The sequence below is a fragment of the Protopterus annectens genome, chromosome 9.part0, assembly GCF_019279795.1.
Source record: "Protopterus annectens isolate FY-2018-M chromosome 9.part0, PAN1.0, whole genome shotgun sequence".
NCBI classification, from domain to species: Eukaryota; Metazoa; Chordata; order Ceratodontiformes; family Protopteridae; genus Protopterus; species Protopterus annectens.
The window spans coordinates 1,623,577,520-1,623,593,559 of record NC_056743.1 but is presented as its reverse complement, the minus strand read 5'-3'; the positions used below and the strand labels follow the sequence as shown (position 1 = coordinate 1,623,593,559).

At 39.9% G+C, this 16,040-nt stretch overlaps 1 protein-coding gene across 1 annotated transcript in view; it reads left to right on the top strand.

Moving 5' to 3' along the window:
• LOC122810733 (latent-transforming growth factor beta-binding protein 2-like) overlaps positions 1-16,040 on the top strand; it is a 497,165-nt gene that overhangs the window by 457,865 nt on the left and 23,260 nt on the right. The window contains exons 8-9 of the mRNA XM_044082296.1: positions 1,519-1,665; positions 9,663-9,809. Coding sequence (XP_043938231.1) covers positions 1,519-1,665; positions 9,663-9,809 — 294 coding nt within the window. The remainder of the gene's footprint in view (positions 1-1,518; positions 1,666-9,662; positions 9,810-16,040) is intronic.

The window sequence follows — 16,040 nt, the reverse complement described above, 5'->3', positions numbered from 1 at the left end:
TGTGTATCTCACAGTGCTATGACAGATCAGTAAGGAAATCTGATTGTGTGTCACCATCCCTCATGTAGGTTCTGAAGAGTGTACAGCAAAGCTGATAATGTAAGAAGTGGTACATAGTGAAGCTGCTCCAGAACCAACACAAAACCTTAAAATCAGTTCACATCCCTTCAGGGGATAGTTGAGTTATGTTTTTATGACTTCTTATTTTATATCTATCTGGGTCTATATCAAATTAGTAAAAAAAACTATTTGTTGAATAAGAATTTCTCAACCCTAAATATCTGAAACCTACCTACATCAAAAGGCTGCTTCATTTAACTTTTTCAAAGGGAAAAGAAACAAATGTCCAACCTAGTGCCCATCACTAATCTCAAAATGGAAAACCCACTGAAGTGTGGGGTTCAACACCCTCACCTCCCCCAATGTGAGGGTATGAACCCCCATACCTCCTTAAATAAATATACAAACTCAAAGATTGCTTTGCAGTGGGGAACAGGGCAAATTCCAGAACATTTCCAACCTTTGCTTTTCCCTATGAAAAAGAACAATGATACGGCCCTTTAACAAGGAGAGGTTTTGACAATTTGGGGTTGGCGAATAGTTATTCAACAAATTGTTTTTGCGATCAAGTGATAAATATAGGTATATACACACACACACACACATATATATATATATATATATATATATATATATATATATATATATATATATATTCAGTCATGTGAAGTAGATCCATATATATGTATATGCATAGTACACATCTTAGCAGTAGATTCCCACACCACTTTAACAGATAATGTGGTCTGCAGTTACAGCAATAGCCAATACCCTTAGCACGTAGAGTAGATATAGCACTATTGCTCACTATACTCCTATATGCACCATACAGCCCAAGTATACAAGGAGATGTCTGCTGATCGCTAAACATGGAGACACTCCATTGTGGATCATAATGAAATGTGTATGTATGCTGCTGCACTTTTCCCTTAATGTATTCTGAGAATCATGCATGATACATCGATAGCTTCAGATATGGTAACTCTAAAGGAAAATAGCTAAATAACAATCTTAATATACTCCATTCTAAAAAGAACATGAACAATATGATTGTTTTAGCATGTACTTCCTTAAAGGAGCTAAAATGAAGTTGGAAACTTCCTGTGCACTCACAGACCTGTACTATTGATGCTAAGTTCATTGTGTATGTTGTGTAGCTGTAGGGTGACTTGAGTTTTTGAACTGTGCTACACTTCTGATCCTGTATATGGTCCAGCCCATGTTTACACTTAGATAATACATTCTATAGATGGAGATAAATATGAATTCAGAAGCATAACACATAAAACAGTATGCTTTCTGTTAACTGCTTTTTATCAGTATTTTAATTCATGTGTTAAACAGTTATAACCAGACCTGGAAATGTCATAAATAATAATGAGAAGAAAGGATCTCTGAACAGTAATGTAACACTGCACTCTACACAATGCCTCTCATTTTTGTTTTATATCATTTCAGATAATGATGAATGTATTCCCAGCAATACATGCCCTAGCAATGCAAAATGTCAAAACACCATTGGAAGTTATTACTGCGTGTGTAAACCTGGATTTCACAGTGTTTCAGGAGCAGTTAACTTCACTGATCAACAAGAGAGATGTGAAGGTAGGCATTTTAGAAAGTGCTTTTCAGCATTATAAAACATTAATGAACCAAAAGTAACTTGTCATGTATGCAAATCATTTTCAATACTACAAACCAAGTCCATGACTGTGGCTTATGTTTTGCTGACCCATTCCAATGTGACCATCACGGAAGGAAAGGATCTTTGACCAATAGGTTAGCTCTATAATCTACAGAATATTTCTTATCTTTCGTTTTCATTATCATGTCAGATGATGATGAATGTATTACCCATAATACATGTCCTAACAATGCCTAATGTCACAACATCAATGGAAGTTATTACTGCACATGCAGACTGGGATTTAATACACTCTCAGGGGCAGTTAACTTCACTGGATCACAAGCTAGATGTGAAGATGGGTATAATTTCATATTTGATTCCAAGTGTTATAAATGACAAAAAAACATGCAGTAACTTTTAATTACATTCAGCTATTGAGAAGACAAGTCTGGCATTTCATATGCCCCTTAAGAAATTAGTTGTAAGGAAAAGGCAGCTGAATAAGTTACAGAACTATGGCAGAAGTACAAATTGTTTCTTTTCTTCTAATCGAATTAAAAGGATTCATAAAGGCATCAGATCATCAGAATTTTCATCAGAAGTCATAGATTAAAACAACTATGGTGAACATTCATCAAACTCAAGGTAATATGTACTACAGGGAGATGATATGCAGCTTGACAAGAGAAATTTTAAACATACTGACTTGAAGATTCTTACTCAAGATTGTTTGCCAGAGAGTATCAGTAAAGTAAGTACAATAAATGCTGTAAGACACTGTGACAGATGTGTCCATAAAGATGTCTACAGTTGATGTGAGATATGTAGATACACCTACCACTACAGGATCAAATGGAAGTTGCTCCCTATAGTTGTAGCTTCTACTTGTACAGCCTACACCACAGGAGTCATCAACATCAACTGTCCTCCCCATTTTATGAATGGAGTCTTGGTATTACATCAACACTGATCATAACCTATTGCCAGTGTTCTTACTGATGGGTGGAAAGTCCTGCCACTATCACCAGTTACACCATTTCACTTACTGAAGTTCCATCTTCTGCTTATGCAGCTTGAACCTTCAAATGCAGGCTCTGTGAACACACCTCAATGAAGCTATACATTCAGCAATCACAGCATCAACTAAAATATCTGTCAACAGCTCACTTAGTAAAGTTATACCTTCTTTTTATACAGCTTCACCTACATGATCAGCCAGCAACTCACTTACTAAAGTAATACCTTCTATTTTTATGGCTACAACTACAGATTCTTGCCAACAGCTCAATTACTGAGTTATTCCTTCAACTTACACAGCGTCAACTACAGGATCTGTCAAGAAATCATACATTGAAATTGTACCTTTTATTTATAGGGGTTCAACTACAGGATTTATCAACAACTCACTTACTGAAGTCATACCTTCAATGCCAGGTGCATCTACTGAAAGTACTGTGAAGTCAGCAGTGTATCTTCTATGCCAGTATTGCAGAAACATCTATACACCACTCAGATACTGACAGGATAAATGATAATTATAAACAAATAAATAAATAAATAAATGCAGGTAAATAACTGTTAAAACGAACCAGGAACAATGAGAGAAGTTCTTCTGTATGTTGAAACATCCAAGTATTTATTATACTGATTAAAATGTTTTAATCAGTATAATAAATACTTGGATGTTTCAACATACAGAATAACTTCTCTCATTGTTCCTGGTTCGTTTTAACAATTTTTTGCTTGTTTGTTTGGTGAAGTGGTTTGTAGTCTCTAAATGCAGGTAAATGCTATTTCAGTGTGATCTGTTATGGTATAGTTCATAATTCATTAGTTTAGAGTAATGTTAATGTAGATCATAGCATAAGGGTGTGCATGCTTTGTCTGTAAGAAGCATGCAAGGTTGTATGTGCACACATACAAATCTCCTGACACTTACATATTATAGTGCCATTTCGGAAAAGCAGCCTTAGAGAGAACATACATGATCCTTCTCGTTGGTATGCATATAAGTTAATTAGTAATTCTTTATAATTATATGTTTGTAGAATATAAAGCTGGTTGAACAGAACCCACAAACACTCTTTTTTCATGTGTCATACACAAAAGCAACAGTTACTTTTACAAAAAATTCACTGTACGAACTATGATGTGTGTATATTTTACATGGATTTGAAACTGTATGTTTCTTTTTTCTCTGATAAAAGGGAGATGCAGTACACAGTTAATGAGTTTGAAGTTATGAGAATATGTGAGTCATGTGGCCAGGATGGAGTTTTCCCTTTGTGAAAAAAGCTTCAATGAAATAATATCATTGTATCTGAGTTTCCCTTTATCGTTTTACCTCACTATGATGTGCTCATAATTAATGCTTCATTTTATGAAGATTGGCTCTTATTTATAAACAACATGTGCAATAAGTTGTGATGGCACACAAAAAACCCACATACCAAGCGCTGAAACTCACAAACCCACCCATTTCATCACTTCACAGGTGCACTCTTACCTGAATACCAGGACAAATTCATGTAGACAGCAGGTGCAAATCAGCGTCCTCACTATCTTTCCTAATTCACAAACGTGACTCACTAACTAGAATAAGCATGTGCAGAAAAGGAGCTACAAGTACCATGGGGTTTGAAGCAACACAATAGTATAATTTATTTGAATGATTAACTGACATAGTGACATTAGAAAAGTTGCAGATTAGAGATCCGACACATTGGTAGATTTCCTAAGTTCCATTATATACAGAAGAGACCTGATCTGTTGTCATGGCAAAAAGATCGAAAACATTGTGAGTCTCACAGTGCTATGTCACATCAGCAAGGAAATCTGATTCATAGGTTCATAGGTTCATAGGTTCATACTAGGCTATCTGCCCGAGGGCATTTACAAGCCTAGCCCATAGTTTTGTGGCTTACGCCACCCCTTTAGTTTGGAGAAACTATGCCCATTATTTTGCTGTGCCTCTGTTGAGCAGTGACACTGAGGTAACCCCTGGGGTGTATCTGCGATCTCCCATCCATTGGTCAAGATTCCTCTTGAACAAGGCCAGCGAGGTGCTCTGCCTCACATATACTGGGATTTTGTTCCACAGCATAGGGAGTCTTTGGGTGATGAATCTATCCCTCCAGCACGTCCTATTAATAACCGTGTCTAGGTTTAAGTCTCCCACCCTTGTGGCTCTGAGTGATCTAGATTTTTTGAGATGAAGCATGTTCATCAAATCTGGGTTTGACATGGCCTTGTATGTCAGGCACAGGTCACCTCTGAGCAAGCAGTAAGCTACTGAATATAGCTGGAGTTCTTTCAGTCGGGCAGCATAAGACAGATTTTTGAGACTCTTTATCCTTTTGGTGAGGAACTTTTGTGGCCTCTCCAGCTGCTGCAAGTGTCGGGTCAGATACATTCTGAATGGGGCATTGTACTCAATCATTGGTCTGATGAGTGATGAGTATAGGGAGACTATGACCTCCCTTGATCTAGATGTGAATCCCTTCATGATAAGGTGGGCAATGTAGAAGGTCTTCCTAACTACTTTAGCAATATGAGTGTCGAATGAAAGGCTACTGTCAACCTGGGTCCCCAGGTCCCTGATAACTTCTTCTGTGATCAGTGGATTGCCACCTATATGGTAGCTAGGGGTAACCTTGTTTTTCTCCGAAGGGTTTGACTATGCATTTCTTGGCATTTAACTTTAGGCCATGGCTCTGGCACCAGTTATCCGTTTCTGCGAGACCCTTCTGAAGGATATCTGTGTCAGATGTGTTTTCGACTATGGCACCTAGTTTGCAGTCATCTGCAAACTTTGTCAGCCATAACCCTCCTGTGTTTGCTTGCACTTCAGAAAAGTAGATGCCAAACAAGAGTGGGCCCAGGACTGAGCCCTGTGGGACACCACTTGTGACAGGCTTTGAGTCTGACATGGCGCCAGCAACTCTGACCCTGTGGGTTCTATCACTCAGCCAGTTTGCAACCCATCTTGTAATGTATGGGTTTACATTTAAGTTGATGAGTTTTTCAATGATACCCGAGTTGGGTATTGTATCAAAAGCCTTCGCCAGGTCTAGGTAGGCTGTATGGACTGCCTTTCCCTCGTCAATGGCCTTGGTGACTGTTTCGAAAATGTCAACCAAGTTTAAAAGGCATGATCTGCCTTTGACAAAGCCAAACTGGGTTGGATCCAAAGTCTGCAAATTCCTTATGTCTTTATTTATGAGATCCATGATGATCCTCTCCATGGCTTTGCAGATAAGGCTTGTCAAGCTAATGGGATGGTAATTTCCAGGGTCGGTGGAGGCACCGCCTTTGTGAAGTGGGACAACAGTCGCTGTGCACCACTCCCTGGTTACGTATCCGGAGGTGAGACTAAGATTAAACAGCTGTCCTAACTGTGGGTTTAATTCCTCGTTGAGTTCGTGGAGCACACAGCCGGGGACACCATCAGGTCCCATGGATGCTGTGTTCTTTGCCTTGGAGAGAGCAGTTCTCACCTGAGCGTTAGAGATATTTGGGGGGCTACAATCATTTGGTATAGATATCTCTCCTTTTGGGGGGGGAGAAGTTTGCACTGAACCTGTCAGCCAGTATGTTGGCAATGTCTGTAGGATCAGTAATCTTCACATCATTTTGGACTAATTCTGAGCATATCTGGGAGTTTCCTCCTAGGTTTCTGACATAGCTAAAGAATGCCTTATGGTTGTCTTTAGAGTCCTTAGCTATTTTTCTCTCAAAATTTGCTTTGGATGATTTTATGAGAGCTCTTAGCTTTTTACTTATAGTGATCAGCGGTGTCTTTCCTTTTAAGGATTTTGCTCTATCTTGTAGTAGCTTTCTCCTTTTGTTGTAGAGTTTGTTTATGGCTGGGGTCCACCAGACTGGATGCTTGCCTTTGGTACAAAGAGTCTTTGTTTTGCTTGGGATTGCCTGATCCATGCAGCCCTGCAGGTGCTGGTAGAAGGCATTTGTAAGTGATTCAGCGGTTTCAGTAATATTTACCGCCGGCTCAGGGGCCTTAAAGGAGACCACACTAGTCTTAAGCAGTGTGAAGTTGGCTTTCGAGAAATTCTTTACTGTGGTCTTTTTATTTCGGTGGGGCGGATAAGGACCTCCAGCGAGATTAGTTTGTGATCTGATCTCACCAGTGAGGGGTATACTTCCGGTGTTGAACATTGTGCTCCCATGTTCGTGATGATGAGATCAAGTATGTTTTCTCCTCTTGTGGGGATGGTGACTAGTTGTTCCATGGCATTTGAGTTTATGAATTCCAGGAACTTTTGGGCTAGAGTGTTTGGGCTTGAGTAGTGTTCCCAGTCTATATTAGGGTAGTTGAAGTCACCTAGTATGATGGTGTTCGGAGATACATTTATCCCCTCCAGTGTTTTCAGGAAGGCCATGTGAGGTTCCTGAGTTTGCGAGGGTGGCCTGTAACATGCTACAAATTGCAGAGCAGTCTTGCCTATGGTTAATTGCACCTGGATGGTTTCCGATGCATCGTGCATTGCCACCAATCTTGAGGTGTGGGTGTCCTTGATGAATATGGATACTCCCCCACCTTTCTTGGTATTGTCCGGATTTTGGGGCCGGAACGCATGATATGAGGTAAAACCTGATAGTGCTGGGGTGCTCTCAGGAGCTTTGAACCAGGTTTCTGTCACAGCACAGACATCGATGTTCTCCATACTGAGAAGGGCCTCGAGTGCGTGCATCTTGAGGTTAAGACTTCTGGCATTGAGCAGCATTACCCTTAGTTTTTTTTCTTTGTTGTGTTCTAGGGTGGTAGGTTTAGAATTTGAGCCTTGCCTAAAAAAGGCACTATGGGGGTGGCAAGAGCCTTTGCCAAAATCCGGAATCCCAGGGGTGACAGGTGCAAGCCATCCCTTGCGAAGCAGCGTGTCCTGTCCAGCATGTCATCCCAGGCAGACAGACATTAGATCCCCTTTGAATGACACCAGAGTTTAAGCCAATTGTTAAAGCTGATCATCTTATCTCTGTATTGTGGCATCATTCTTGGTGAAGGTAGGATACTGCTCAAGGTCAGGGTCATACCTGCTTGGGCTACATAATCAGAGAGCTCCTCTATGTCTCTTTTCATGTAGTCCAAGGAGGTACGTCTCAGGTCGTTTACACCAGTGTGGACAATGATTGAGTCGTACTTGTACCTGCTGTTGAGAGACCTGAGTGCTTGCGTTATGTGGCGGATTCTAGCGCCCGACAGGCAGCTTACTGTGACCTTTTCCTTACTCAGTCTGGTGAGCAGTGTGTCTGACTATGGAGTCACCAATGACTAGTGTGTCTGGCATTGTGTTTGGCCTTAAGGGCTGTGACTGCTTGACACTCTGACTGTGTGGTCTATGTGTTGCAGGTGTTGTGTTCTGAGATGGTAGTTGTTTGGGTGTCTGATTTGGTGGCCTCTGCTGTTTTGGTAGATTTTAAGGTTTTGTGTTGGTTCTCGAGCAGCTTTACTATGTACCACTTCTTACATTATCATTGTGTGCCACCATCCCTCATGTAGGTCCTGAACAGTGTACAGCAAAGCTGATAATGTAAGAAGTGGTACATAGTAAAGCTGCTCGAGAACCAACACAAAACCTTAAAATCAGTTGACATCCCTTCAAGGGAGAGTTGCGTTACGTTGTTATGACTTCTTATTTTATATCTATCTGGGTATATATCAATTCAGTAAAAAAACTATTTGTTGAATAAGTATTTGTCAACCCTAAATATTTGAAACCTATCTATGTCAAAAGTCTACTTCATTTAACCTTTTCACATGGAAAAAAAACAAATGCCCAACCTGGTGCCCATCACTAATCTCAGAATGTAAAACCCACTGAAGTGTGGGGTTCACCACCCTCACCTCCTCCAATGTGAGGGTATGACCCCCATACCTCCTTAAATAAATATACTAACTCCAAGATTGTTTTCCAGTGGGGAAAAGAGCAAATTCCAGAACATTCCCAACCATTGCTTTTCCCTATGAAAAAGACCAATGATACGACCCTTTAACAAGGAGAGGTTTTGACAATTTGGGGTCGGCGAATAGTTATTCAACAAATCGTTTTTGCGATCAAGTGATAAATATATGTGTATATATATATATATATATATATATATATATATATATATATATATATATATATATATATATACATATATATTCAGTCATGTGAAGTCGATCCATATATATGTATATGCATAGCACACATCTTAGCAGTAGATTCCCACACCACTTTAACAGATAATGTGGTCTGCAGTTACAGCAATAGCCAATACCCTTAGCACGTAGAGTAGATATAGCACTATTGCTCACTATACTCCTATATGCACCATACAGCCCAAGTATACAAGGAGATGTCTGCTGATCGCTAAACATGGAGACACTCCATTGTGGATCATAATGAAATGTGTATGTATGCTGCTGCACTTTTCCCTTAATGTATTCTGAGAATCATGCATGATACATCGATAGCTTCAGATATGGTAACTCTAAAGGAAAATAGCTAAATAACAATCTTAATATACTCCATTCTAAAAAGAACATGAACAATATGATTGTTTTAGCATGTAGTTCCTTAAAGGACAGTTAATGCAGCTAAAATGAAGCTGGAAACTTCCTGTGCACTCTCAGACTTGTACTAGTGATGTTACGTTCATTGTGTATGCTGTGTAGCTGTAGGGTGACTTGGGTTTATGAACTGTGCTACACTTCTGATCGTGTATACGGTCCAGCCCATGTTTACAGTTAGGTAAAATGTTCTATAGATGGAGATAAATATGAATTTGGAAGCATAACACATAAAACAGTCTGCTTTCTGTTAACTGCTTTTATCAGTATTTTCATTCATGTGTTAAACAGTTATAACCAGACCTGGAAATGTCATAAATAATAATGAGAAGAAAGGATCTCTGAACAGTAATGTAAAACTGCACTCTACACAATGCCTCTCATTTTTGTTTTATATCTTTTCAGATAATGATGAATGTATTCCCAGCAATACATGCCCTAGCAATGCAAAATGTCAAAACACCATTGGAAGTTATTACTGCCTGTGTAAACCTGGATTTCACAGTGTTTCAGGAGCAGTTAACTTCACTGATCAGCAAGAGACATGTGAAGGTAGGCATTTTAGAAAGTGCTTTTCAGCATTATAAAACGTTAATGAACCAAAAGTAACTTGTCATGTATGCAAATCTTTTTCAATACTACAAACCAAGTCCATGACTGTGGCTTATGTTTTGCTGACCCATTCCAATGTGACCATCACGGAAGGAAAGGATCTTTGACCAATAGGTTAGCTCTATAATCTACAGAATATTTCTTATCTTTCATTTTCATTATCATGTCAGATGATGATGAATGTATTACCCATAATACATGTCCTAACAATGCCTAATGTCACAACATCAATGGAAGTTATTACTGCTCATGCAGACTGGGATTTAATACACTCTCAGGGCAGTTACCTTCACTGGATCACAAGATAGATGTGAAGATGGGTATAATTTCATATTTGATACCAAATGTTATAAAAGACAAAAAAACATGCAGCGACTTTTAATTACATTCAGCTATTGAGAAGACAAGTCTGGCATTTAATTTGCCGCTTAAGAAATTAGTTGCAAGGAAAAGGCAGCTGAATAAGTTACAGAACTATAGCAGAAGTACAAATTGTTTCTTATAATTTCATAGTTAGGTACTAGGCTATCGGGCCTAGGGCCCATACAAGCCTAGCCAAAAAATGTACCCTGGCTTTCGCCACCCAAGAAAATTATTTTCCTGTGCCCTTGTCGAGCAGAGCCACAGAAGTGAATTTCCCATTTCCCATCCAATCATCAAGATTTTTCTTGAAGAGTGCTAATGAGGAGCTCTGTTTGACATAGATAGGTAGTCTGTTCCAGAGTTTGGGAAGTCTCTGGGACAGGAATCTATCTCTCCAGCATGTTCTGTTTATTGTGGTGACAAGGTTAAGGTCCCTAGAATGTGTAGCTCGGAGGGATTGGGATTTCGTTATGTGGAGCATGTCCAACAGCTCTGGGTTTGACATAGCTTTGTATGTTAGGCAGAGATCGCCCCTGAGTAGGCGATATGCGATGGAGTAAAGCTCTAGTTTTTTGAGACGGTCTGCATAGGGCATATGTTTGAGGCCAGTAATCCTCTTTGTGAGGTATTTCTGTGGTCTTTCCAGTTGTTGTAGATGTCTTGTGAGGTGCATACCAAAAGGGGCGTTGTACTCTATAATGGGTCTAATGAGTGATGAGTACAGGGGAACAAAGACCTCTTTTTTTCTGGATAAGAATCCTTTTTTGATGAGATGAGCCATGTAGAAGGATTTCCTGACCACTGTGGCGATGTGATTATCAAAGGAGAGACTACTGTCCACCTGTGTCCCAAGGTCTCTTATCACATTTTTGGCATTAAGTAGACTACCAGCTATGTGGTAGTTCATGGGTACAGAGTTTTTACCAAAGGGGATGACAATGCACTTTTTGGCATTGAGCTTCAGGCCATGGCTTTGCCACCAGGTATCTGTCTCATTGAGGCCCTTTTGTACTTTGTCCACATTGTTAGGAGTTTCGATTATGGCTCCTAGTTTGCAGTCATCTGCAAACTTTGTTAGCCAAAGACCTTCTGTGTTGGCCTGCATTTCAGAGAAGTAGATACCAAACAGGAGAGGACCCAGGACTGAACCCTGTGGTACTCCACTTGTCACTGGTCTGATGTCGGATTTGGAATCCGCTACTTTCACAGTGTGGGTTCTGTCCATGAGCCAGTTGGCAACCCATCTTGTGACATAGGGATTTATACCTAGTTTAGTGAGCTTATCAATAATTCCAGAGTGGGGGATGGTGTTGAAAGCCTTGGCGAGATATAGATAAGCTGTGTGAACCATTTTACCCTGATCTATGGCTTTGGTGACTGCTTCAAAGAAGTCAATCAGGTTTAGGAGACATGATCTGCCTTTTACAAATCCAAACTGTGTAGGGTCCAGAGTTTGGAGATTACCAATGTCTTTGTTTATGAGTTCCATGATGATACGTTCCATGGCCTTGCAGACCAGGCTCGTCAGGCTTATGGGGCAGTAGTTCCCGGGGACCGTCATGGCTCCCCCTTTGTGGAGTGGGATAACTGTCGCGGTGCACCATTCAGTGGGTACAAAGCCTGAGGTGAGGCTATGATTGAACATGGTACTTAGGTAGGGTGCCAGTTCATTCTGTAGTTCATGTAGAACACAGCCTGGGATATTGTCAGGTCCCATGGATGCTGTGTTCTTGGCTTTGGAGAGTGTGTTTTTTACCTGTGCAGCCGTGATTATAGGAACTTTGCATTCTTCAGGTATAGAGATGGGCTCTCTAGGGGGTGAGAAGGGGGTAAAGTTAGCACTGAACCTATCTGCTAGGATGTTGGCAATATCAGTTGGTTCTGTATATTTAGTGCCATTATGCTGTAACTCAGAGCAGATCTGAGTGTTCCCATTTAGATTCTTAACATAGCTATAGAATGCTTTGTGGTTGTCTTTAGAGTCAGTGGCAATTTTGTTTTTGTAACTAGCTTTGGAAGATTTTATGAGGGATCTCAACTTCATACTGAGGTTGACCAGGGAGTTCCTCCAGTCATGGGATTTTACTCTTTTTTGCAACAGTTTCTTTCTTTTGTTGTAGAGTTTGTTTATGGCAGAGGTCCACCAGATTGGCTTCCTTTTTTTAGAGGATAACATCTTGGTTCTATTAGGGATAGCATGATCCATACACTCGTGTAAGTGCTTATAAAGTGCATTTGTGTAGGATTCGGCAGTCATACCTCTATTGTCCGTCTGCATGGGTGTCATGAAGTTTGCCACTTTTGTCTTAAGAAGTGTGAAGTTGGCTTTTGAGAAGTTTTTTATGATGGTTTCCCTAATTGGAGCTGGGGGTGGGATGTGGATGTCTAGGCTGATTAGCTTGTGATCGGATCTGACCAACGAGGAATTGACCTCTGGTGTGGAACACCGGTTTCCCATGTTGGTAATGACCAGGTCTAGGATATTGCTGCCCCTGGTGGGGGTGTGAATAAGCTGATCCAAGGCATTGGAATTTATGAATTCTAGAAAACGTTGAGCAAAAGAGTTGGTACATGAGTAGTTTTCCCAGTTAATGGTGGGGTAGTTGAAATTGCCTATTATTAGGGTGTTGGATTGTACGCTAATACTTTCCAGTGTATCAAGAAATGAGGAGTGTGAATCCTGGGGCATGGTGGGGGGTCTGTAGCAAGCTACAATTTGGATTGCGGTCTTGCCCAGATTTAGTTGCACTTGGATAATCTCAGATGCATTATGCTGTGCAACTAGCCTGGAGGTGTGTATATCCTTAATGAATATGGACACGCCTCCGCCTTTAGTGCTTCTTTCTGGGTTAGGTGGCCGAAAGATGTGGTATGAATTGAAGCCTGGTAATGCAGGGGTGCTCTCTGGAGCTTTGAACCAGGTCTCTGTCACTGCACAGATGTCAATGTTCTCCATTTTAAGGAGTGCCTCGAGTGAGTGCATTTTCAGGTTTAGACTTCTAGCATTGAGTAGCATTACCCTCAGATTTATTTTCTTCTAATGGAATTAAAAAGATTCATAAAGGCATCAGGTCATCAGGATTTTCATCAGAAGTCATAGATTAAAACAACTATGGTGATCATTCATCAAACTCAAGCTAATATGTACTACAGGGAGATGATATGCAGCTTGACAAGAGAAATTTTAAACATACTGACTTGAAGATTCTTACTCAAGATTGTTTGCTAGAGAGTGTCAGTAAAATAAGTACAATAAATGCTGTAAAACACTGTGACAGATGTGTTCATAAAGATGTCTACAGCTGATGTGAGATCTGTAGATACACCTTCCACTACAGGATGAAATATAACTTACTCCCTATAGTTAGTTGTACCTTCTACTTGTACAGCCTACACCACAGGAATCATCAGCATCAACACTCCTTCTCCCCATTTTATGAATGGAGTCTTGGTATTACATCAACACTGACCATAACCTATTGCCAGTGTTCTTACTTTTGGGGGAAAGTCCTGCAACTATCACCAGTTTCAACATTTCACTTACTGAAGTTCCATCTTCTGCTTATGCAGCTTGAAGCTTCAAATACAGGCTCTGTCAACACACCTCAATGAAGCTGAACATTCAGCAATCACAGCATCAACTACAATATCTGTCAACAACTCACTTAGTAAAGTTATACCTTCTTTTTTTACAGCTTCACCTACATGATCAGCCAGCAACTGAATTACTAAAGTAATACCTTCTATTTTTATGACTACAACTACAGGATCTTGCCAATAACTCAATTACTGAGTTGTTCCTTCAACTTACACAGCGTCAACTACAGGATCTGTCAAGAAATCATACATTGAAATTGTACCTTCTATTTATAGGGCATCAACTACAGGATTTATCAAGAACTCACTTACTGAAGTCATACCTTCAGTGCCAGGGGCATCTACTGAAAGTACTGTGAAGTCAGCAGTGTATCTTCTATGCCAGTATTGCAGAAACATAAATACACCACTCAGATTCTGACAGGATAAATGATAATTATAAATAAATAAATAAATATGTGGAGGTAAATGCTATTTCAATGTGATCTGTTATGGTATAGTTCATAATTCATTAGTTTAGAGTAATGTTAATGTAGATCATAGCATAAGGGTGTGCAAGCTTTGCCTGTAAGACGCATGCGAGGTTGTATGTGCACACATACAAATCTCCTGACACTTGCATATTATAGTGCCATTTTGGAGAAGCAGCCAGAGAGAGAACACACATGATCCTACTCTTTGGTATGTATATAAGTTACTTAGTAATTCTTTATAATTATATGTTTGTAGAATATAACGCTGGTTGAGCAGAACCCACAAAGACTCTTTTTTCATGTCTCATACACAAAAGGAACAGTTACTTTTACAAAAAATTCACTGTATGAACTATGATGTTCATAGGTTCATAGGTTCATACTAGGCTATCTGCCCGAGGGCATTTACCACCCCTTTAGTATGGGGAACTATACCCATTATTTTGCTGTGCCTCTGTTGAGCAGTGACACTGAGGTAATCCCTGGGGTATATCTGCGATCTCCCATCCATTGGTCAAGATTTCTCTTGAACAAGGCCAGCGAGGTGCTCTGCTTCACAAGGCCAGCGAGGTGCTCTGCCTCACAGTGTATATTTTACATGGATTTGAAACTGTATGTTTCTTTTTTCTCTAATAAAAGGGAGATGCAGTACACAATTAATGAGTTTGAAGTTACGAGAATATGTGAGTCATGTGGCCAGGATGGAGTTTTCCCTTTGTGAAAAAAGCTTCAATGAAATAATATCATTGTATCTGAGTTTCCCTTTATCGTTTTACCTCAGTATAATGTGCTCATAATTAATGCTTCATTTTACGAAGATTGGCTCTTATTTATAAACAACATGTGCAATAAGTTGTGATGGCACACAAAAAGCCCACATACCAAACTCTGAAACTCACAAACCCACCCATTTCATCACTTCACAGGTGCACTCTTACCTGAGTACCTGGACAAATTGATGTAGACAGCAGGTGCAAATCAGGGTCCTCACTATCTTTCCTAATTCACAAACGTGACTCACTAACTAGAATAAGCATGTGCAGAAAAGGAGCTACCAGTACCATGTGGTTTGAAGCAACACAATAGTATAACTTACTTGAATGATTAACTGATATAGTGACATTAGAAAAGTTGCAGATTAGAGATCCCACACATTGGTAGATTTCCTAATTTGCATTATATAAAGAAGAGACCAGATCTGTTGTCATGGCAAAAGGATCGAAAACATTGTGAGTCTCACAGTGTTATGACAGATCAGCAAGGAAATCTGATTATGTGCCACCTTCCCTCATGTAGGTTCTGAACAATGTACAGCAAAGCTGATAATGTAAGAAGTGGTACATAGTAAAGCTGCTCCAGAACCAACACAAAACCTTAAAATCAGTTGACATCCCTTCAAGGGAGAGTGGCGTTATGTTTTTATGACTTCTTATTTTATATATATCTGGGTATATATCAATTCAGTAAAAAAAACTATTTGTTGAATAAGTATTTGTCAACCCTAAATATCTGAAGCCTATCTATGTCAAAAGGCTACTTCATTTAACCTTTTCACATGGAAAAAAAACAGATGCCCAACCTGGTGCCCATCACTAATCTCAGAATGTAAAACCCACTGAAGTGTGGGGTTCACCACCCTCACCTCCTCCAATGTGAGGGTATGGCCCCCATACCTCCTTAAATAAATATACAAACTCCAAGATTGCTTTGCAGTGGGGAAAAGAGCAAATTCCAGAAC